We start from the raw sequence: 23,824 nt of genomic DNA on the forward strand, positions 1-23,824 counted from the left end.
TGTTATTCTACATAAAAACACCTCTCAAGGAAGTTTAATTCCAGATCACATGACCTGCTCCACATGATGTCATTTCCTCCTGAAGAAAAGACTCCAAGGCTTTCTGAGTTATTTAATATTTCAAAGAATCTTTCTGTAAAAATGCCATGTGGTGTTTGGTTACAGGCGGCCATGTTGATTTTAGGCCTGAAAACAGCAAAAATGTCAACTATGATACAATAAGCCCCACAATTATATATTGGCTAAATTATCCCGGTCAAACCATGCAGCTGTGATCTCAGCAATGAATATTTGACGTTATTACAGAATTATGCCTTTCAACAAGCAGTCTTATCTCACTTTATCAGGATCTCTACTCCCAAACATTCAAAGAAAAGTACTTATAGCGGTAAAAGACAAACTAAAAATACCATTGATGCCATTTAATTAGAATTAAAACTGATAGCTTTGTGAGGTTCAACAAGGTTTTCTGATTAACACATTTATTCAGCCGTCCACTGGCACAAATTGTACTTCATCAGGTGTGCAGGAAGGTCCATTAAACACTACTGGATTTTATTCACAAAAGAAGGACGCTATATGGTTTTATTTCAGGTTTCCAACATACTGATGACCACACAGAAAACATTCAGTCGACACCAAGCTTAATAGAAAAACTTTTATTTTCCCCTATTCACAAAAATTAAATAAAAAGGGATACATCAGATTACATCCCACCTGCACCACGGATCAGCAAAAAAAAAAAAAAAAAAAGGTACTACATTAAAGTCAACTGGCAGCCTTGATAGATTGAAACAAAGTCATGAATTTGTTTTCCACATTCTTCCCTACGGTTTGCACCAAGCGCCGACTCGCCTTCAGTCCAACCACGTCAAACCTGACATAATCAGATGGTCCGCTATAAAACAACGAAAACAAATGGTTCTTTAAATAAAAAGAATAAAAAGGAAAGAAAAAACTTTTAAAGTCCAAAAAAATTTGTGCGCCAGAGCACAAAAAATAAAATATAAAACGAAATAAATAAAAAAAACTGTCACGAGCATTAAAACAAAAAAAACAGTAACAAAAAAAACGGACATCTTTGCATTTAAATTTCCTTCTGTACACAGCTCGTTTATCCCAACGTGGTGAGAAGTAGTGGAGTCTAGACTTCTTTTGACCAATCCTCTGCGGCACAGAGCTCCATCCTAAACGTCGTACTGAAGGCTTCACGAGTCGCTGCTTCAAACAGTCTGATGGCTGAGCGGCCGCCTCGCATCTCAACACGTCCCCACCAGCTAACCTGAACAGGATGCGATCACAGCGGAGCGTTGCTGCTCACACAAGTGGTTAAAGATCCAAAAACTCATCAGCAACTAACTAAATCCATGTTAGTTCATTTTAAAAGAGACACTACAGGCAAAAATATGTCCTCTTTCCTCCATGCACGGGGAGATTAGTTCAGAGAAAACATCCAACACACATCTAGGTGTGTAGTTTAGTACATTTTGTGTATTTGCATCTGCAGATTTCAATTCTAAATCATAAACCTCATCTATATTCTGATGGTTTCTACTGGAGGTTTGTTCATAAATCAGCCTTATGGAACATCTCATCCCTAAAAACGCAAAAAAAAGTGGATTTGCAAGAACTACATCAACAAAATGAAACAGGAATTGTGATTGTATCCAGTGTCGATATCCAAACGTACGCCCCATTGCACTCCGGAAATGTGCTCTACAAAATTAAAATAAAAAAGTGTTCTTGTGAGTAACCACCTGGTGAAGTTAAACCTCAGTCACCTGTAGTGTCTCCTCTTAAAGCTTAACTCATCTAATACATGATCCAGAGATACCTGCAGATATTAATGCTTCTGAGATCTGAGTGTTCATCCTAAGAGCTGCTCGCATCCTGACGAACCGTCAACCGGCAGGAAAGTGTTGGTACTCAGCGGCCACATCAACAGGCACGACTAATATACCCCCAAACATGACTCTAGAGCAGGGCCGGTGCGAAATTATGTCTAAGTAGTACTCCTGGAAACACCTTAACAGTAAAACACCGACAGGCAGACAGCCATACAACCGTCCACTGTGGACAGAGACTAAAAGATAAAGCTGAATAAAGACCCCCGCTCCCTCTGTCAGGGGAGAACTATTAGGACTCGGCGTATTCCCAGGCATTTCCTACACAGTATCGACGGGTGTATATATGGCAACGACAATCACTAGTTTGATCAGAAGCTGGAGGAGTACCTTATTAGTCCAGCAGCGAGGTGCAGTGCCATCGACAAAGCTCTTAAAGGTGGATCCCCCCCGAGAGATCCGTTAGAAAAATGTCTAAAAGGAACAAAGACCTGTCAGAAAGCATGCAATGTTCATGACGAGCAGAAGCCTCGATGTTGGATGAAAACGACGTCCTCAGACAGATATGGACCGACGGAGGCAGCAGAACACCGTCATTAAGACGCCTCCCTCTTCTTAAATCCTATTCAGTCCATTTTAAAGGAGCTACATTATAAAACTACGTTAAGAGGCCTCAGGTCTTACCGAGTCACTTTTACCACTGCTTAACATTATCATTACGCTTACGTTAGCAAGCCGTTAACAGTCCTAAAATCACTTATCAAAAAAACCTAGAGCTCAGTTCAGTATATTACTGTACGTCTTAACATTAGAAATTCTAAATTTATTACAAAAAGAAAAAAAGTGCATTTATACCAGAAAGAACCAATTCATTCTTGGTGATGTCTTATCGCTCTCATTACGTCCGTTTGTGTAAATATTAAAAAAAGAGAAGAAGAAGCAGCGAATATGATTCTGCCTACAGTATTTGAACTCTTGCTGCAGTGTCTCCAAACAATCACGCTGAGTCCTGCATCAATCTGCCTTCATTAAACTCCACTGATTAGACGACACACAAGAACGGGAGGACGAAACAACCGAGCACCTGGCAGCTTCGAATTTATGGCAGCCTCCCCAAACCGACGACGATTACTAACATTCACTCAAACATGCGTCACTAAGAGGTGATCATAAACCATGCAATGTTCTGATACTGCGGTGGTGAGGAAAGGAAAAGACGTACTGCACCTTTTTTTGTTTGTTTTGCCTCTGATGAGGGGGAAAAGAAACAGGAATTCAGCAACCAAGGGAAGAGGAAGGAAAGTAAATTCAGCTAAATGTACATATGGAAAATAAAGACCCATGTATGTGATGCAGTAAAAGGTGCAAATAAATCTTGTGCACTTTAGTTACAGAGTAAAGTTTATGTTTAGCCTCTGGCACAAGCCTACAGGTGGTGTTTGGGACTGTGGCACCCTATGCTGGTTCGGATAATTCCTTGTTATGCACCTATCTGCCACCCCCCTCCCCTCCCAGCCGTCATCTATCAAATAATCAAATCGAGGAGGGGGAGGTCGAACTCTGCCCCCGTTTTTTGCCCCTCGCCTACCTAGGATCCCTGCGGTGCTGTTGGCGAAAGTCACTTTTGAGCGTGTTGGATTTAGTGAGGCGTTTAATCCGAGAGGTATATGTATATATCCCCAGTTTACCCTCCCACACCCACCACCCTCCTCCCACCCTCCCTCACAGAGACAAACAGGGCGCGGGGGGAAAGGAGGCCATCCGCAGAGTGGAGGGTTCACATCCCTCCAGCTCTAGTTTCTCCCCACGATCTGGGCAGTGCAATGAGTTCCCCTGGTACCCTCCCCTTCACAACCTGGAAAACAAAAATCACATCAGAGGTCAAATCAGAGGCGGTACGTCTCAAAAAGCGGCACGCTGTCGGAGAAAAGTGCGATTCTGGATCAGGAAATTCATTTGGGAACAAAGTGTATCACGGTTTCTCAATGAGCTGGGTGTTTCATCACTTCCAGAAGAGAATCTCGGGTTGAACTGCTGGACGACGTACCTAACAGGTCAGCGTCCTGCGTGGACCGAGGAGGGCGTCGGGTTAGACACCGTAGCAGGCCGACAGGCGCTCCTTCAACAGAGGAGGGAACTGCTCAGAGAACTGCTGCCAGTTCTCCTCTCCGACCTGATCCTTGAAGCCGTGCAGGATCTGGGAAAAAGAACAGAGTAAAGGTTTCACATTCACAGGATTCACTGCCGTCTTTGCCAATACAGGCTGCTGGAGCATAAACATTCTCCAAACCTGCTTAACTTCTACACATTTCAAAATCCAAAACATTCAAAGTTGCACTTAATGACTTAAAGATGTTCTACATTATTTAAGGCTGCTCTGTATTAGATGAAGTTGCTCAAAAATGAGCTAAAGTTGCTCTATATTAGCTAAACTTGGTCAAAAGTGAGTTAGAGCTAAAGTTGCTCTAAATGAGTTCAGGTTGACCTACACCAATGTATTTTTGTTTTTCAGCTTAAATTTCTAAGTTTTTTAACAGGAGCAGCTTTCCCTCAGGAATCGATAAAGTAAGTCAGATTTAGCCTAATTATCGAGGTAGTTTTGATGTTAACGATGTAAAACATACATTTACAGACAGAAATAACCTTGATAACCGTTTTTATTACGTGCTTTGTGATGGAATTATTTGAAACTATCCAATAATGTTCTTATTGCTGTTTCTGGGACATACTGCTGTTATTTTATCACCAGGTTTAGCTCATCATGACTAACAATAATCCTAAATAATCCTAAATTAAGACGTTTACCTCCTAAAGCTCTACCACACTTGTCAGACTCACAAATCATCCGCACCATGTAATCAGATTTCGAATGTCTGATGAGTGATCATCACAGAGTGTGGACAGTCAGTGCTCTGATTAAACTCATCTAAAGTGAGATGAAGTCCTTTCACCTTATAAAACATGTCTCTCAGGTCATCCTTGGGGTTCACCCAGGAGGCCACAGCGTCACAGAAGAAAATGAAGTCCTGCACAGAGAAGGTTTGTTACTTCACCACTCACTGAGGCACAACTTTCCTCATTTCTGTAAACCTCCAACATCCGCTCACCTGAACGACTCCTGCAGGGTTCACGCCGATCATAACGCAGATTCCCCGGAAAGCTGAGTCCTTCTCCTCGTTATCTCTGATGTTCCTCAACGACGTGCACCTGAAAAGAAGTTAAAAAAATGTAAAGACTGAGGAACTGATCTGGTGATTTTATAAAGTAACTGACACACAGGACTCACCATGGTCTGATAAAATGCTGCAGCTGTGGTGCTACTTCCTGGGGACAGACGAAGCCCAGTCGGCCGATCGTAATGGCTGCACACAGAAGAAAAGAAACCGTTCACCTCCAACGTGACCATCAGACCTAAGCCTGTTTTAAGCTTCATGAATTACATCATTTTAGCAGGAAGGTTCCTCATCATCACACCTCCAAACTTTTCTAACAACGTGGACGGAGACGCACAGAAGAACAGGAGCTCCAAGCAGCAGAAGTTCAGGTATTTATATGATTCATCACAAAGATCACCGTGGCAACTGGGTTATGAACAATTCATGCTGAGAAACTAAAACCTCTGAAATGCAGCTCCACCAGGTCCTCCGTTTACAACATCGTCAATGTCATAAACTGAGGACCTGGTGGGCCATAAATTCATTAAGAAAGTCTTGTTCCATCAGTCCAACGTACGTCGTTTGCTACGTTTAAACTAATTTTGTGCAGGAACTCGTTAGTGAGCGGACCACTGCGCCATCATGTGGCTCAATACGAGGAAGACAGCTTTGTTTACAGTAACATTGGATTGAGCTGCATTTGTTTCATCCGAGTTGTTATTTTTAAGCTTTATGCCCTTCATTATGGCTCCAAAGCAGAAGTCAGACTCTTCTGATGGCAGTGCTTTGAAGAAAAGGAAAGTCATCTCCATGGAACTGAAATTAAACATAATAAAACTGTACTTATGCGAGTTCCGACTTCCTGTGAAAATCACATTACGTCGCACCGCAGGAACTGAAATCCAACGTAAGTTGAGGACGCCCTGTATTATTATAAATGCTACGTTGTAAGTGATGTAAACGATGAAAACTTCTTCTACTCTAGATACTCTGCCAAGGAACACAGGAGTTATGTGACGATCAGCCCTGATTTGTCTGTTACCAACATTACTCAAAAACAAACGGATTTGGATGAAACTTTCAGGGAAGGCCAGAAATGAAACAAGGACCAAGTGATTAGATTTTGGCAGTGATGCGGCTTATAGTCTGGATCCACAGATTTGTTAGAGATTTCTGTATCACTGCCAGAAAGCGGCATGGTGTCACTGTAACCATGACAAGTGAACACTACATCAGCTGATTGTGATCCCTCTACCAATCCACTGCTGAGGACTTATCAGGACTTATCAGGACTTATCCATCAGAAATGATCCAAGGAACAGCTGATTAAATTGAGGGGGTGTTTCTGAGTCCCATCAATTCCCGCCACTCGCTACATATTTAGGTCACGTGATTCGGTATCCGTACATAACGTACACAATGTATAACATACTTGTGTTCAGAGCAAGCTCATTTAGTTTGTGGGTACATCTATATTAAATGGACACATTCTATGTTGTTTTGATATCTGATCAATAACAGCCTTGGAGGAGGACTGTGTTCTCTGAGGGCTTTTCTAGATTATTATGTGGTAGATGTGCGTTTACGATACGCTGCATCCTGCAGATTGGGAGCGGAGTATAAAAGCCACCAGTGTTCTCTCGCGGTGGTTAAAGCATAATCCACGCTGTAAACCTGTGTGACTGAGCGTACCTGTGTTTTCCAGCAGGGTCTTGGGTGTGTTGGGTCTGTTGATGATCTCCACCAGGTGTGGCAGCACCATGCCCACATACGGCTGCATCTCTGCACCTGAACACACAAACAGCACAGAGTGAACACCTGAGGAGAACGGGAGACTTCTAGTGTACAAACGTCACGATGATAAACTTCTGAGATAAGGAGCCCAAAGAAATACAAATACAGGAATTTAATCAAAACTGATTTAACTCTGGACGATCATCTCGTCTTAATGATTAATTGTCCATAGTTGAAATCTCAGCAGAGTTTAAGTGTTTTGCAGATAAAATTAACAGTTTGTTCTATCAATTTAATAAATATTTTACTGTTTAATCATTGAGATGTTACAAATTTCAAATATTTTTACACAGTGTTGCTGAGGTGATAAATTATGTTTTTGGATGCAACAGTTTGACTTTATCCAAAGTTATGCACAAAAAAAGTAGTACTTAATTTATAAATTTACTCTTAAATTGTGCATCCAGCAGCCATACAGAGATAAAGCTCTAAATGATTAAAACTTAGGTGACGATTCTACCGCTAAGATGTGATATAAGGATAAGTTGATGACATGTACATACATTTTAAACCGCAAATTTCTACACACTTTTAGTCCAAGACCTAAATTCCCGTCTTACTAACGTGTTCAACTATTCACAAATGCATAAAATATAAGTTGATGAAACAGATGTTTAGCAGATCCTTTATATTTAGTTGTTTTCTTTGATGAATTCTCTGTAAAAACGGACACTGAAGGATTGGTGGACATTTCCCAGCTTTAAATCATTTACTTAACGATGTCGTGACTACAGACAGCAGTTTAAAGGCACAGAACGAACATCTTCTGTGGAAACTGAACTACTGATATTCAGTTTATCCAACAGCAACATGACACTAGCAAACTGGTCAGAATAAACATTAAAAGATTCAAAAATCCCAGATGGATTGCTGAAGAGGCGAAGTGATGTGGATATCATCTGTTCCCTGACTGCTGACGTCTCTACGCTCACCTGGACAGCTGCCTGTCTGCTGCTTGACACCTGTGCCTGTAAGGACATCACACAGAGCATCACTGGGCTGACTGGAATAACGGCCTGCTGGGCATGCAGTCACACAAAGACATGCTCACACAGCAACACCACTGGTTTTACTGCCGCCTCATTTATGGGCGGAGGTGTTAGAGGAACAGCAAACTGCAAGAGCCACTTCCACACTCAGGCAAAGTCGACCAAAGTCCTGATCGTATGGAACGTCTGCACACGTCTACAAAAAACACTGCCTGGAGGCAACAATAGAACACGTTCTGCCAAAACCAGAGTTAATGATGAAGTCAGTGTGGTCTGATCTGTCTGACTGCACGTTAACCTGCAGGTTTAAGAGGGCAAACACTCAGTCTGATGCAACGCAGAATCTGGATCAGAAAACATTATGGGAACAAAACGTATCATTCTGTGTCAATGAGCTGGGTGTTTCATCATGTCCAGATACCGGCAAGCATGTGAGAAAAAGAACAGGAAACCGAACAGAAAAGGCATCTCCAGTCAGTCCTGCTTTCTCACCCATCTGCATGGAGATCTCTCCAATGGCCCAGGTGGCGTTGTTACACACCGAGATGAACTCTGGGTTCAGGTTGAGGCCGAGGATGGGCATGAACTCAGCTGGAGGGGAGACGTGAACACACCGATTACAACACAAGCATGACATCACGTTATTTATACGCATGTAGTTCTTTACAACAGGAGGATTCAGATAAAATTCAGAGACGTCCGGTCAGAGAAAATGTTTTAACCCTTGTGTCGTCCTGCAGGTCAAAACTGATTCGTTTTAAAGTTTGAAAATGTGGAAAAAAAAATATATGAAGAGTTCATTTGCAAAAACAGATATCTCTGTTTTTATAAATTTTCAGTAAACTTTTTTTTATTGTTTACTTGAGATAATATCAATCAAACTGAAGTTGAGTGGATTTGACTCAGAGAAATACATGACAAAATAGAGAAAAGATAAATTATTAGTGTTGTTATTATTAGCTCAAGTAAACAATAAAAAAAAAATGAGTTTTCTGAAAATGGAGTTACCCGTTTTTGCAAAAGAACTCTACATTTCCACAGTGAAACTTCTGATGTTCACATTTAGAACATTTTTGGGAAATTTTTGAACATTTTTTGGTGGAAAAAAAAAAGCTTCCTTAAGACCATTTAAAAAAAAAAATCTAACGAAATCCAGCAAATTTCGCTGGATTTTGGTAGATTTTTTTGAGAATGTTCTTAAATATTTGAAGTAGTAGTGATGAATATGGAATCACTTTAGATATTTTTAGGATTTTTTGGGGAAGATTTTTTACTCATTTTTTGAAAATTTTCCATAAATTTTCTTGCCAAATTTGTGGGAATTTTTTAAAAGAAAACTTTTAAGGAATTATTGGAATTTTCTTCCAGAACGTTTTGCAATTTTTTTAAATTTGAGGAATTTTTTTGCTGATTTTTTTTTTTCAGACAAGGAAACAATATTTTGTGGAGCCCACAAATGAAGACAACATGAGGGTTAAAGCAAAGGTCCAGAACATCATAATGTCTAACCTGAATTAGTGTGATATATGTTGATGTAGTTTAATTAGTAACTGACCATCAAATCTAATAAATTCATTATGGTTCAAAAACAGTTTGACAACATTTATTAATAAATAACAGATAATAGATATCACAATCAGTAAACCCCGGTTGTTCCTCGATAACTAAAAAGTAGAAGACAGCTGACGTGGCAGAGCTGCTCTGATAAAGAACACGCACCGATGCAGGGCTTCACGTGGAGGAAACACGCCTTGGTTAGATCACCCAGCAGAGCAAAGGAGCTTTGCCTCACCTCAGGCATCGTGTCCTGCAACAGAACCACACACCTCAGCATTACACTCCTGCAGTTTACAGCCCACAGTTCACAGGAAACGGTCCAAAAACACACCTGCATGCACTGGAACAGCAGGGTCATGATGTTGGATCGAGCCACCAGCTGCTCCACGTGGCCCCCCAGACCCTCGGCCAGGCCGCTCAGCAGATCCAGAGCCACGATCATGAAGTCCTTATCAGGAGCCTCATACTGGTCTGGATGCTGGTTGTACATCTGAACGGACACAACAGGTCAGCGTCTCCTCTGTACCGGTTCACAAAACGTCACTAAATATGCACCACATCTATTGTGCGTGTCTGGATTCTCACCATGGCCTGAGCTAGCGTCTTCTGGACTAGCGTGACGCAGCGCTGATAGACCGGCTCGCAGTAAGGCAGGAACCCGCTCTGCAGGGCGGTGGCGACCGACGACAGACACTGAAAGACATTCAAGGACGGCACAGTTTGGTTTCTGGAGCGTATACCCATAAAAAATAACACAAAAGCAACTGAAAACTGAAGTTTCTGTGCATGTTTGGTGAGGAGAGACAAACTAATGACTTGTGTCATTTTAGTATCAAAGAATCCAGAATAAAACCTCGACCCAACATGAGTCTTTGTGTAGGAAACACTCCAGACGGTCGTAGAGGTAAAAGAGACCTTCCTGCTAACTGCTCCACAAATATCTAATTAAACACTCACCTCAAGTAGCGGGAAAAGATCCTTGTCTTCGTCCTTCAGCTCATTCCACTTAGCAATAAGAGGGGGCATCAACTTCTGAATGTACTCCTGAAAAACAATAAAAACTGGTAAGACCTCAGGGTTTACGCTACAGCTGCCAACAACCATTATTCTTATCAGATTCATTTGTTTTTTTGGTCAATAAAAAGCCAAAAAGTGAAAAATGTTCATGAGTGTTTCCTAAAGCCCAAGACGACGTCCTTAAACAAACCGGACATTTACAAAGCTAGAATCAGAGTTTTTACTTCTTTCCTCGATTAATAACGCATTAGTTGATTCATTTCTTAGTTGGCAACTAATCAAATCACTGCAGCTCTAGTTTACATTATAAACTTTTCAACACAGACATGACTTGAGTATTACAGACAGAACAACGTCAAGTTGTTGTGAGGGTGAAGCAAACGATACATAATGTGTAATAAAAGGCAGAGGTGTTCAGAGGAATGGCAAACCGTGAACACACACTTTCACAACCAGGCAAGGTCAAACAAAATCCTAACTGCAAGTAACGTCTGCACACATCCACAAGTCTCAGAAACATTCTGCCTGGAGGGAACAACGAGCGATCTGCTCAGACTTGTAGATCTGTCTGAACACAAGACGACAAACGCTCAGCGGTGCCACCTAGAGTCTGCTGAAACACGAGTTACACAGTATCTGGATCAGAAAACATGGAACAAAATGTATCATTTTGTGTCAATGAGCTGGGTGTTTCATCATGTCCAGACACCGGAACTAGTTTTCAGAGAAGGCAAGCATTTGCGAGAAAACACAGGAAACAGAAACATTAATGATGTCAATAAGTGAGACTTAAAAGAGGCAGATTTAGCTCCCTGTGGACAGAACCAGGCTAGCTGTTTCCACCTGTCTCCAGCCTGTATGACTGCATAAGCTAAGCTAACCATCTCCTGGCTTCAGCTTCACACTGAGGCTGCAGCTATCGGTTAGTTTAATAACTGAGTATTTTATCTGGCGCTTGCCATACACATTACAGCAACAAAACAGGAAGTGAGCACGCTGTGCAACAGAAATAACCATCCAGGCAGAACAGACGGACATCTGCAGTGTATTGTACATACATGTATAGTACATGAATACTGTAGATATTATAAAGTACAGGGGTACGCCACTAGAACTAAAGCCATGGGAAGCCCACATGTATTTAGTTGTTGATGCAGAAATCACATAAATATGTTTTTATGCTGAAGCTGATAGAACATAAATAAGAATTGTGCATATACAGTATTATAGTGGACTAAATGAAGCCCTGAGGTATTTTAGTAATAAATTACTGGAGGAATCGTTTCAGCTCTACACCGAGTATCAATTATTTTATTCAGTCCCTAGTAAGTCTGCAAATAGCTGTATTTACTTTGCTCTTCACTATGGGCAAAATGCAAGTTCTCAAACCTGAGACCAATAAAATAATAAAATCTCACTGCATACGACCTTTCATGTAGCTACAAAAACCAAAAGAAACGCGCAGATCTAAACTTGAACACACTCACCGGCTGATTGAGGTGGTGGCCCACTGAATCTGCCAGGGTTCCTATGGCATCATACAGGATGAGCAGGTTCTTATGCTGGTACTTCCCAAAGGCAAAGACCAGCGTGTCCAGGATGAAGCTCAGGTAGGGCACCAGCTCTGTGCACGCCTCCTCCTCCAGGGTGGCAAACGCACTGAGCAAACCAACATCATTGAGATTTAATCCACAAACAGTACTCAGAGTGTACATAATACTGCATGCAGGACGTGGATCAGAGAACAACATGGGAACAAAGTATCACTGTAAATCAATATGTCCACATAAACAGGAGAGGATGAGCGTGAAGCTGCTCACCTGCAGGCCGCCTCCTGCACCCGCTTGTTGCTGTCCAGGATGCGCTTCAGGAGCTCCGTCATGAGGGGTTTGAGGTAGGAGTCGGGGGGCTGGGAGACCACCCAGTGTGCATAGCGGCTCAAGGTCCAGCAGGCGATGGAGCGAACCAGGGCCTTCTTATCACACAGACACTGGATGAGGTGAGGGATCAGCTCCGGCAGGTAGGGCACCATCCCCTGCATGCAGCCTGACGTACGGACAAAGGAGAATGTTAACAGCTGAAGGTAAACAGACCATCAGCTTTTTCCTTCTGTAGTTTATGATTCAGAGCATCGGGGTCAAACTCATCTTAGTTCAGGAGGAACATTCAGCCCACAGTAAAACCACAGCATAATAACCTATAAATAAGCACAACTCCAAATATTTCCTTTGTTTTAGTGCAAAACAATTCACATTTAAGGAATTTCCTTCTTACAAAATATTATGAACAACTTGAAATTTCTTTAGAAAAATAAATTAAATTTCAGCAACATTCAGCCTCAGTTTATCATTTACACGTTACGACTTCCAGATCAGAGTGTCTACAGAGTCTCAAAGCTTTCTGGAACTGAATGATGTAATATTTCACTTTATGATCAAAGTGACAAAAGTCAGGAAAAAAAATAAAAACGAGACAAAATCTTACAAAAATGAGACGCAAAATGACAAATGAACAATCTAGCATTTTACTGTGTGATCCAAACAACTCATCATGATCTAGAAATTATTTTAGATTTATAGTTTTACTAGTTTACAATCTGCAGTTAATGTCTTCTCTGTAATTTTTACTCTTTGAGGGCCGGATTGGACCCTCTGGAGGACCGGTTTTGGCCCGCAGGCCGCATGTTGGACACCCCTGCTTTAGAGTAAAACCTCGTCGTGTGGCAACTTAAAATATGCAGACGTATTCAACAAAGCAGAACATCTTCATGCAAGTGTGAAGTTGAGTTTCGCATCAACGTGCATCAAATGAGGCGTTTTATTTTACATTTAGAGTCTGCATGGTCGGGTTCTGAGCAGCGTTACAGGTGCTGCAGCTCTCTGAACCAGAACATCACTTTGCTTTTGGTCTTTAGATCAGGATTCACAGCTCCCAGGCTTTTTAGGAAAACTTTCAACACTGTTGTAATTCCGTTCAACTTAAACAACAACTGTGAAGTACTTAATGCCTCCTCTTAAAGGATGGTACATAAATAAATGCTGATAATCACAGCACAGAGATGCATGCGTATTCTGAATATTCCCTCATTCCCACTGAGAAAACCTGAAAGTACTGAGCCGTGAGGAACTAGAAAAACAGGAATCAGCAGCAAGTGGTGCTGGTGGATGCTTTAAATTTCTTACATTTCTAAACACTCAACCCCTTAAAGAAGACAAACACATGTCATATGAACAGGCTTCACAAAAACCAGTATCTGCCAACTTTAACCCAATTTGGCCATGCTTAGCTTTTAAGTAGGTCAGTGAACTGCGTAGTTTTCACTTCAAATGACTCATTATTGCCTCTCGCTCCGGTCCAGCCTCAACCCCCTCAGTTTATCCCACAAGTGGAAACATTTGTTCAAGTGGAGACGCAGATTTAAAGAGTTCAGTCTGTGCTTCTAAACGAGGAAGCAAACAAGCTCAACGTTTACAACAAAGTTTAGGGGCAGCTACAAAGCTGTAGTTTGTCAAAGTTCCTGAAGTCTTACCCTCAGCGATGGCCCCCAGCACCAGGATGCCGGACTCCTTGATGACCCAGTCTGGATGGAAGAGGAGGCCCTTCAGGAGCGGCAGGAGGTGGGGGAGCAAATCATCGCGGAACACGTTGGCGAGGACGTCCAGGGCCGCTGCCGAACATTTTCCTACATCAGAAAGAAAAGCCTAGTTACAAATCACTCTTAAACGCCCAATCTGCAGCTACTTAAATGTTTGGTTTCCTTAAAACTAACCGCAGTCTTCTGAAAACAAAAGGCTTCCATTCAGAGTCCTGCTACATTCTGGCTGTTTAAAGGTAAATCAGACACAAACATTCAGGCTCATAGCCTCTGACAGAAAATAAGATCCTCCCGTCACGTACGCAGGTTCCAGTCAGACAGCGTGTCGTCATCGTCGTCGTCGTCCTCTTCGATGTCCTCGCCCTCCTCTCCTTCGCCTCCTTCGTGCTGTAAGGTGACGGTGCGTGACTTGTGGAAGCGGGGCTTGATGTCCTGATCGCTGTCTGGTACCGCCTCGTCCTCCTCCACATCACCCTGCAGAAACACAAACGGTGAGCTGAACCACCTGTACATCTTTATCCCTCTGTCATCAGACAGAACCCCAGTGTCTATGTGGGGACATGACAGCCAAAGAGTTTAAAAACAGTAATATCTGCACAGGACACACATCCAGAAAGCTCAATGACAGACTGATGATCTGGCATTTATTTGGAAAAATATCCAGAATTACATCACTGCAAAAGTTTGATGTCACTTACAAATGTCCCTATTTATTTTATATGTCATTTAGAGCAACTTTCACAGAAGAACTCAACTAATATAGAGCAACTATAATTCATGCACAATAGCGTTCAAAAGATTGGAGTCACTTAGGCATGTCCTTATAATCAGTTCTTTCAATGAAGACAACATTGAATGATAAATCCAGTGTCTGCATTGATAATGTGGTACATGACTATTGTAGCTGTAAACAGCTGATTTTTAATGGAATATCTCCATAGGGGTACAGAGGAACATTTCCAGCAACCATCACTCCTGTGTTCTAATGCTACATTGTGTTAGCTAATGCTGTTGAAAGGCTCATTGATGATTAGAAAACCCTTGTGCAGTTATGTTAGCACATGGATAAAAGTGGGAGTTTTCATGGAAAACGTGGAATTGTCTGAATGACACTGAACTTTAGAACATTAGTGTAGCTCATCTGTGCGACAGCGGATTTAAAACGATCAGACTCCGGTTTGTGCAGACACTGATCAGGCCTGAAACGAGTTCTGCACAGTCATATTCTGAATCACATTAAAAGTAAAGCAGTAAAAGAACAGAGACTGTGCTCACCTTCAGTAGTATGATGTCTATCTCAGAGTACTTCATCCCATTGACTAATATAGGGATCAGTCTATGTTGGGAGGAAGAGGAAAAACAGAATTCATTGGTAAAAATGGTAAAAAAATACTTGGATAGAAGCTGAAAATGTGCTTGCAATGTGTTAAAATGCATTAATGAAGCAGAAGTTTCATAAAATCTGGCTTTTAGTGTTACAGATAATGCAAACGTATGACATGAGCTGAAAGTAAAGAGCTACTCACTGCACCAGGTGTCCCGACAGCATCTCTTTACAGATGGGCTGCTCTGCTAGAGTCAACCAGAACTCACAGGCCTCCAGAGCCACGTTCTCATCAGGGTCCTGGGTCCGCTGCAGCATGTACTGCAGGAAATAACCAAGGAGGGAATGAGACGTGAGAACTGACAACATGAGCAGAGATTCAGAGGAAATAATACTACGGCCATGGAATAACCTAGAATCTGGATCAGAAAACATAGGAACTTTAGGTATCATTTGAATCAATGAGCTGGGTTTCTCATCATGTCCAGATGCTAGACGGCCTTCTGGGTGACTGTGACTCACCTGGATGATGCTGTGCATGTGGGGGATGAGGCGGTCGATGCGGACTTCCAGCAGCATCACCAGCGCTCGGCACACATTCTTTCTTACCTCAGAGTCCTCATCTGCTGCCAGCGCAAACAGGCTCTGATAGGGCAGAGAAGAAACCAGACGAGGGAGAAATTAGCTCAACATCTGGACAAAGCGGGTTCTGTCCAAACAGCGATAGTCGGATCAGTATTCGAAGATGTGGCTCACCTCTATGAAGGTGTCGATGTTGTCCATCAGGGCCTGAGCTCTGCCGATGATGAACTGGTTCACACAGGCGATAGCATGAGACCTGACAGAGGGATCGATGGAGTCAGAGCAGGGATTTATGAGACCGATCAGAATGCAAAACACACGTTTAGTAACATCTGTACAGAAGTTTGCTTTAGGAAAACATGTGACCCAATCAAACTGAACGACACCAGAAACATATCAGTAAAAAGCATACAAATTTAGGAATATTTAGTTTGCGATAAAAAATAAGCAAAACACCAGAAAACTGAAATGGTGCCGGACTATCATGGAAGCTAAAGCAAAGCACAGAAGTAGATTTATCCCTACAGGGGGTCCTCGGTTTACGACCTATGGAACTGGTTATGTGGAACTAGCTGAAAATGCAGCGCCATAAGACGACTTTGTTTACATTCTCCAGTTCTACACCACCTCGGATTGTGCTACATTCACTAACTTTTTGCCCATCATTACGGCTCCAAGCATAAGTCAGACTCTTGTGATGTTTGGAAGAAAAGGAAAGTCGTCTCCGTGGAAGTGAAATTAGAACAAGACGACATGGTCATCAATATCCCCCGCCACATGAGATGTCTATGAGTCTATATCCAAAATAGTGATAAAGGGCCATAACTCGGTTAAATATTATCGCACAGGTCTCATTTTCAAACTTGATCAAGGTGTCCATGGTGTGAAGCTACACACTAAATACTTTAATCCTAGCTGTAATAGTTTCCGAGAAAAGCTGTCCCCTTCATCTCGGACGGACGGAGGCCAAACCTATATCCCTCTTTTCCACTTCGTGGAGGCGGGGGGATAATAAAACACTGAAGCTGTAAAAACAGGGCAGCATATTCTGTTATCTGCTTGTAAGATGATTCATACATGCATTAAAGTAGTTGGTATTCATGACTTTTCTGAAGAACTGATCCTTATCACGATGCATGTAACAGCTTTGTTTACATTTTAACCAGAGTTCTGGCTTAAGGCGGAAAACATCCACCGCTGTGGACTTATCGGGACTTATCTGTTGGAAATGATACAAGGAACAATTGATTTAACTGTGGGGGTGTTTCTGAGTCCCATCAATTCCCGCTACATATTTAGGTCACATGATTCAGTATCCGTACATAACGTACACATGCAGAACACACACCTGTGATCAGCCCAAGGTCATTTAGTTTGTGGGTACATCTATATTAAATAGACACATTTTAGCTTGTAGTGATTTCTGATCATCAATAACTAATAAATAAATGCTGCATTTCTGACTGCCATATGAATGAAAGGGGAATGGACAGCCTTGGAGGAGGACTGCGGTTCTTGTTAGCTTTATGATGGTTCTTATAAGTCAGAATGTCAACACTAAGCAAACCTCCTTCTGAGATAGAAAGATTATATGCCAACAACAGCGGCTTAATTGTGACATTTAATCCAATTATCAATCAGTGTGGCATTGTAGCTAAGCCATGTGTCAGTGTGAGAGGTTAAAATGACGTTCTGGATCAAACGCTTTCATTGCCAGTCACATGTTAGCATGCCACATCCCCACACACCACCCACAGCGCCTCCTGCTCCTCCTGTACCTAATCTTGGGGCTGCAATGCTTGAAGAACTGAAGGAACTTAGGTATCATAATGTTGAGGGGTCTATTCAGAGCGTCGCTGTCCAGCAGCTCCGACGAGTCCTCACAGATCTTCTGCAGTGCACCAAACGAGCCCTGAGACACGGACATACACAGAGAGGCTGTCAAATAAACGCAAACATACAAGGACACAGAGGAGAGAACGACACCGCATCAGAAAACCAAAGTGGAGAAAAATCTCACTGAATGAACCGCACAGACGCTCATTTTAAAAGGGAATGTTTGTTTTTACAGAGAAATGGTTTTGTCACGTCCAGAAGTTTTCCTCTGTCAATCATCAAGCACAACTAACATTTAAATTTTGGTTTTATTATCAGAAGGTATAATGGAGATTATTTCATTGGCTCTACATTAAACTAATCACATCCATGTTACATTGAGGTGAGCCAGATCCAAGTCACACGTATGCTGGCTAATGAGAGCATCTAACTGGGAAAAAGCAGTAATTAAAGTTAATAGTTACATTTCCTTCCACAGTGTTGTTTTAAACAGATAAATTATGACGATGTCAGTCTGTTCTTTATAAAAGGCCGTGCAGTGCTCCAGCATCCTGCCTGATCAGACCTCTAACGCTCAGACTACATAAACAACATTCACATATTCTTTTCTCTAATCGCAGTCATGTGCACACTACAGCATTTCAAAATAAGAGCGTATTACACTGAAGCAGGGGTGTCAAACATGTGGCCCACGGCCCAAAAGTGGTCCTCCAGAGGGTCCAATCCGGCCCTCAAAGTGTAAAAATTACAGAGAAGACATTAACTGGAGACTGTAAATTAGTAAAACTATAAATTTAAAATCATTTCTACACCATGACAAGCTGTTTAGATCATAAAGTAAAATACTAAATTGTTCTTTTGTCATTTTTTGTCTCATTTTTGTCTATTTTTGACATTTTGCTTTCTTCATTGTTTTGCATATTGTTTGTATTTTTTTGTCTTGCTTCTTGTTTATTTTTTTGTCATTTTGTTTCTTGCTTTTGTCATTTTTTTGTCTTGTTTCTGTCATTTGTCCATATTTTTGTTGCTCTATAATTCTTTTGCCTCTTTTTTGTTTCGTTTTGTGTCGCTTGTCTTATTTTTGTCATTTTGTGTCTCATTTTTATAACATTTTGTCTTGTTTTTGTCTGACTTTTGTTGTTTTGATCATAAAGTAAAATACTACATCATTCAGTTCCAGGTAGCTGTGACTAAATGTTTTGTGTCTGCAGATAAACTCATCTGTCAGTTGTAATGTGTAAATGATAAACTGAGGAATAATGCTGTTAAAATTGAATTTATTTTCCTTAAGTAAATTTAGATTGTTCATGAGGTTTTGTAAAAAGAGAATTCCTTAAATGTGAACATTTTTGCACTAAAACAAAGAAAACATGGTTATTTATAGGTTATTCTGCTGTGGTTTTACTGGTCCGGATCACTGGAGATCACGCTGGGCTGAATGTGGACCTGAACTAAGATCAGTTTGACACTCCTACACTACAGGATAAACATTATCATGCCACAGGGAGCAATCAGGAAGCAGAGCGCAGAACCAGAAGGTTAAACAAGTCTGGATGAGGAAATGGTAGGTAGGATGCAGTTTGCTTACTTTTCTGCAAGAAGTGGAGGTGAGACTTTAAATAGTTTGAATATTATGTAGCTGGTTCGTCTCGAGGGCTAGAATGTTTAACACTGCTGCTCCAGGAAGCAGCGCAGTTATAACTAACCTGATTTTCACTCTGCTGGAGGGACAAATAAAACCTTCATCTTTCTATCTGCACTTCAGGTTTCATGACCTCAATACACATACACATTAAACAGTGCAGATAGTTGAGGAGATATCCTGCTATGTAGATCTCTAAAAAAGCTACAACCCCGCCTTCAAAATAATAATAATAATGAGTGCAGACCTCGCAAGTGTTGTAGTCCTCTGAGTTGAGCAGGTTGCAGAGCTGAGGCAGCAGCTCAGGCCATGTTTGCAGCTCTCCTTTGGAGGCGATGGTAGTGATCAGGATGCCTGGAGGAGCAAACACACTCCAGGTCAGTGGTTTACAACTGACAGGACTACAAGCAGCTGCCTTTACAGCAACTCTGGATCAGACAGTATGAATACAAACACCTTCACGGGTACTCAGATTATTACATTATGCATCCCTTCCAGAGGGCAGCTGAAGGTTAAAGGACTGAGGAAACGCAGCGTCAGATGCGTTTATAGAAGCCAGCTCACAAAAAGAACAAGAACAAGAGCGATGCCAAATGACAAACTCACCGATGGTGGCACGGATGAGCGGCGACGGATCGCCGATGTTGTTGAGGCATTCCTGCTTGATGAAGTCAGCCACAGCTGGAGGGAAGTTCTGGTAGTGGGCCTTCACATTGTTCTTCAGTATCAGACCACTCAGGGAGCGGGTCGGCTCATCTGACAGGAGGAGGGGAAAGAAGAGAACGTTGAAAGTAAGAAAGCAGCCAAATTATTAAAGCTATCAGTGTAGATCTGGAATGAAACCGTTCTGTTAAAGCTAATGCAACATTTTACAAAGTTCTGTGTTTTGTTTTTAACTGAGGGAACTTTTGGAGTGTCAGGAAGCAGAGCAGTATGCGACTGAAAACAGCTGTTCTGGTTGCATGTGGGCTAATCCAGCCACATCTGCATACATCCTATGCCTTTTGCAGCATCGTGGATGTGTAGGGATTCATATTGCTTCCATGTACGGTTGCACATGCTTATTTTTGAGACAGTTTTATGTTTGAGAAGTTTGTTATTGTAAACTTTCTCCAGCTACTAGCGTTAACATATGCTAATCGACGTTCTACAATAAGCTCATATGAGAGTAATTACAAATAAACAGGTCCAAAGACTAGTTATTTATGTTAAAATACACTGCTGTATATTTCAGGTAACATCAACGTATGGATTTCATTTATTTTAGACAGTGACTTGAGCTGTATATCTGTACACGTTAAAAGCTAGCACAGCATTTATCTTTTATTTTACCTTTTGTCTGCTTCAGTTTTTAATGTCATTAATCCTGTGGATAAGGAGTCAAATGTCTTCAGAGTCTTGATGTTTGGAAGGTGTTTATTGGTTATATTCAGCTCATATACCGAGGACAGGAACATTAGCTATAAAGTTGAACAAAACCCAAACTCTACATGCTTTTAATAGTATTTAAATGTTTCCAGGTGACCAGTAAAATTCAGCCTTATTCTCACGGATACTAGCTCTGAGTTCTACCTAAACTCACACTACTGGCCTTCTGGTTCAGCTCAGTTTTAACCAAATGTATGTAATAATCATGGTACTTAAAGATTCTTAATCTCAGTCAGCTCAAATTCCCCATGGAGCTAAGATGAGTTTAAACCTTTATCAGGGAATGTGAATGGAGTTTACCTCCTCGACTGATTGAGACGAAGGCGTTTCCTGTTCAGTCTGACTTCAAGATTTTTCAATCTCTACGGCTGAATATACTCTACCAAGCCTGTGAGTGTCAGTATTTAAAGCAAGTTGTACTAATTAGTTATGGAGTGTCTGAGGGTGCTGCTGCATGATGAGCTGTTAATGTCGGTTTGTGGTTATGACAGACATTATGGCAGAGTAACTGCTGTAATAAGCAGGAGGATCACAAGTACTAAAATTTAACTATTAAAGATCAAGAATATAAGCCCAAGAGATTAAAAGAAACCCAAATCTGACTACTCACCTTCAGTTTTGAGTCTTGTGAGCACAAAGATGAGATAGTTGTTGAAGTCGGGGAATTGGTTGAGTTGTTCAAGTTTCTAGGACGGCAGTTAAGGAGCGTTTCACTTCAATTAAGCAGCAAAACCTCCAACATACATGCGAAGTACATATTCAATACACAGCCTGTTTACTTGGCAGTGTTTTATTCCTGTCTACACGTGCCTCTATCTAGCTATCTGTGCAGTTGAAAAGCATGAAGATGTTTAAAAGTGTGCAGCAGAAGTGCATTTATGTGCAATTTTACACTTGGGTAAAGTAATACTTCCCAAAGCTTTGCAGATCACTCAAGTGTCAGATATCAGAGCCGGAACAACTGCTCACCCTCTCTGCTCCGGTAACTCAACATGTGCAAAACCTTCAACTTAACATCACATTTAAAACTCAAAAAACTCCTCCTACATGAGCATAAAATCCTATCATTAAAGAGGCATAGTTGTGTAGAATATAATGAAGTAGCTTTCCAGTGCTCCCCCCCTTTAGACAGACAGGATACTTGTTGGACAGCTCTCTGTGTGACTGTGTTGGGCGACTGGGAGTCTTTGAGCAGCTGGAGGACCTGCTGGAGTCCCTGCTCATCTGGCTGCCACTCCATCCTGAGGAACACGCAAAAAAAAAATCCACACGTCAAATTGCTGCACAGCATTTCTCAAAATATTACAATTATTTACACAAACTACCGTTCAAAAGTTTGGGGTTGCTTAGAAATGTCCTTATTTTTGAAGATAATGGCGTTGAAAGGCTCATTGATTTGAAAACCCTTGTGCAGTTATGTGAACACTCAGAAAAGTGTTTTGCAGCCCTCAGTTTTACCAGGAATCTACATTTTGTCTGGGTGACCCCAAACTTTTGAAGGCAGTAAATGAGGAAAAACATACATGGGTGGTCTCTGGATCAGACAGTATGAATACAAACACCATCAGTGACAGTCAGATGGTTTTTAATGCATCATCTCCAGACCACATGTAGAGCAAACTAAAAGCTCTAAAATATACTCTTTTTTTAAAAAAATCCACTAAATTTCATACAGTCAAACGTATCTCTAATGATTATTGTGTGAATGTCGTTTCATGGTCCTGGCTGCGAGAAGGCCCACCGCTTAACAATCTAAACCATGTTTTCTGTACTTAAAAGTAGAGAAAATATTCAAGCTGGAAGCGTGTCTGCAGGAAGACAAAGCTGCACATGGTTCAAGGTGGACCCCCCAGAGCTGGGTAATGTGAGAGGCACTGAACCAGGAGCAACTGCCGGCATGCCAACACCTAAAATTGTAATTGGAAATCGGCTTGCAGCAGAAAAACGAGGACATTAGACAACACGACCTAGTAAAATCTCTGTGACCCGGCTTAACCGCTCCAAGTTAATCCCATCCCCACCCCCACACGGTCCAACTTACGGAAACGCTTTGTGTCTCCGTATTTTTTCCAGGTCTGATCTTTATTTTCCCTCAACGCCGCCCTGTCCAACACGTGGGCCGGAGATGAACCTGAAGGGTCGCCTGCCTCCAGCCGGCCACAGAGCGAAAAGTTGTCAGGAAATAAGTTAGCTATGGAGCTGGGTTGCCTGTCCGGCTTCAGGCGAGAAATCAGGCAGTTTTATCCCCGCTACATTTGACTGCTGCCGGCTGATTTACCCCCCATTATAAAGGCCCCATCACCGAATAATCGATTGGTTAGTTGGGCTAAACACAGTTGACCCGATGCTACTAAAGTTGTCCTTCTTGCTTGGGCCTGGTCGACGGGGCAGTTCCCGGCTCGCTGCTCGCAATGTGCCCGGCATGAAAATGAACAAATATCACCTTCACGTATCTAAAGGAAGCCTTGTACCGCGGTATCTTTTAACAGAAGACTAAGAGCTGAATAGCAGACTAAGACAATGCGGTTAACACAACAATGAAAGCCTATATTGGATGGAATCTTAGCGAACACGTTTTGCAAGCTGGCGTTAGCCGCTAAGCCGTGCGGAGGTTGACTTGCACTAAGTGTGCTAATGCTAAAGCTAGGCTAATGCTACCTAACCTACACTGGCTTCACTACTTGCTTTTTTCAACGCCTTACCCGCGAAGACGGTCAGATCGACGTATTTAAGTTATTTAGTCAAACTACAGGCGGGCTAATTCAATACGTACAATGTTGACTTGGAAGTTGAATGATCACTACTGGGCCGCTCTCCTCCCGTGCTTCGTAGCGGTTCCACTTGTTCAAATGAGCACGCCGATTGAAATTGGCCTATGGCGGCTTCCGTTCAGTACACATTTCGCTATCCTCGCGAGATTAACGCGGAGCTTCCCCGGAGACACATAATTTTTATATTAACAGTTAATAAAAAAAAACTCGAGAGTTAAAATTACAAAAATAAAGTTACTCTACAACAAATAATACAGTCAAAGAAAATATATGTGTATAGATAGATAGAT

At 41.7% G+C, this 23,824-nt stretch overlaps 1 protein-coding gene and 1 non-coding gene across 4 annotated transcripts; both read right to left on the reverse strand.

Moving 5' to 3' along the window:
* Positions 1-571: 571 nt before the first annotated feature.
* On the reverse strand, positions 572-23,662 carry LOC110966253 (transportin-2-like). 3 transcript variants are annotated; one of them, XM_051941200.1, is made up of 26 exons: positions 23,537-23,662; positions 21,905-22,004; positions 21,374-21,449; positions 19,942-20,091; positions 19,583-19,689; positions 17,636-17,769; positions 16,032-16,113; positions 15,798-15,920; positions 15,478-15,596; positions 15,227-15,287; positions 14,254-14,425; positions 13,886-14,038; positions 12,177-12,402; positions 11,844-12,015; positions 10,297-10,383; positions 9,925-10,032; positions 9,671-9,829; positions 9,502-9,589; positions 8,275-8,373; positions 7,726-7,761; positions 6,692-6,787; positions 5,131-5,206; positions 4,952-5,051; positions 4,796-4,870; positions 3,892-4,041; positions 572-3,699 (listed from the first exon to the last, which is right to left on the reverse strand). In XM_051941200.1, the coding sequence occupies exons 2-25, from the start codon at positions 22,001-22,003 to the stop codon at positions 3,934-3,936; spliced, it is 2,706 nt and encodes a 901-aa protein (XP_051797160.1). In that variant the 5' UTR covers position 22,004; positions 23,537-23,662; the 3' UTR covers positions 572-3,699; positions 3,892-3,933. The 3 variants fall into 3 exon arrangements, with proteins under 3 accessions (XP_051797160.1, XP_051797161.1, XP_051797162.1); XM_051941201.1 differs by lacking the exon at positions 7,726-7,761; XM_051941202.1 differs by lacking the exons at positions 19,942-20,091; positions 21,374-21,449; positions 21,905-22,004; positions 23,537-23,662 and having other exon boundaries at positions 17,636-17,795.
* Positions 22,298-22,366, reverse strand: LOC127531739 (small nucleolar RNA SNORD41). The gene has a single exon (XR_007938832.1). It is a non-coding gene; the product is annotated as a small nucleolar RNA SNORD41 (small nucleolar RNA).
* Positions 23,663-23,824: the final 162 nt, after the last annotated feature.

The sequence above is a fragment of the Acanthochromis polyacanthus genome, chromosome 21 (assembly GCF_021347895.1).
Source record: "Acanthochromis polyacanthus isolate Apoly-LR-REF ecotype Palm Island chromosome 21, KAUST_Apoly_ChrSc, whole genome shotgun sequence".
NCBI classification, from domain to species: Eukaryota; Metazoa; Chordata; class Actinopteri; family Pomacentridae; genus Acanthochromis; species Acanthochromis polyacanthus.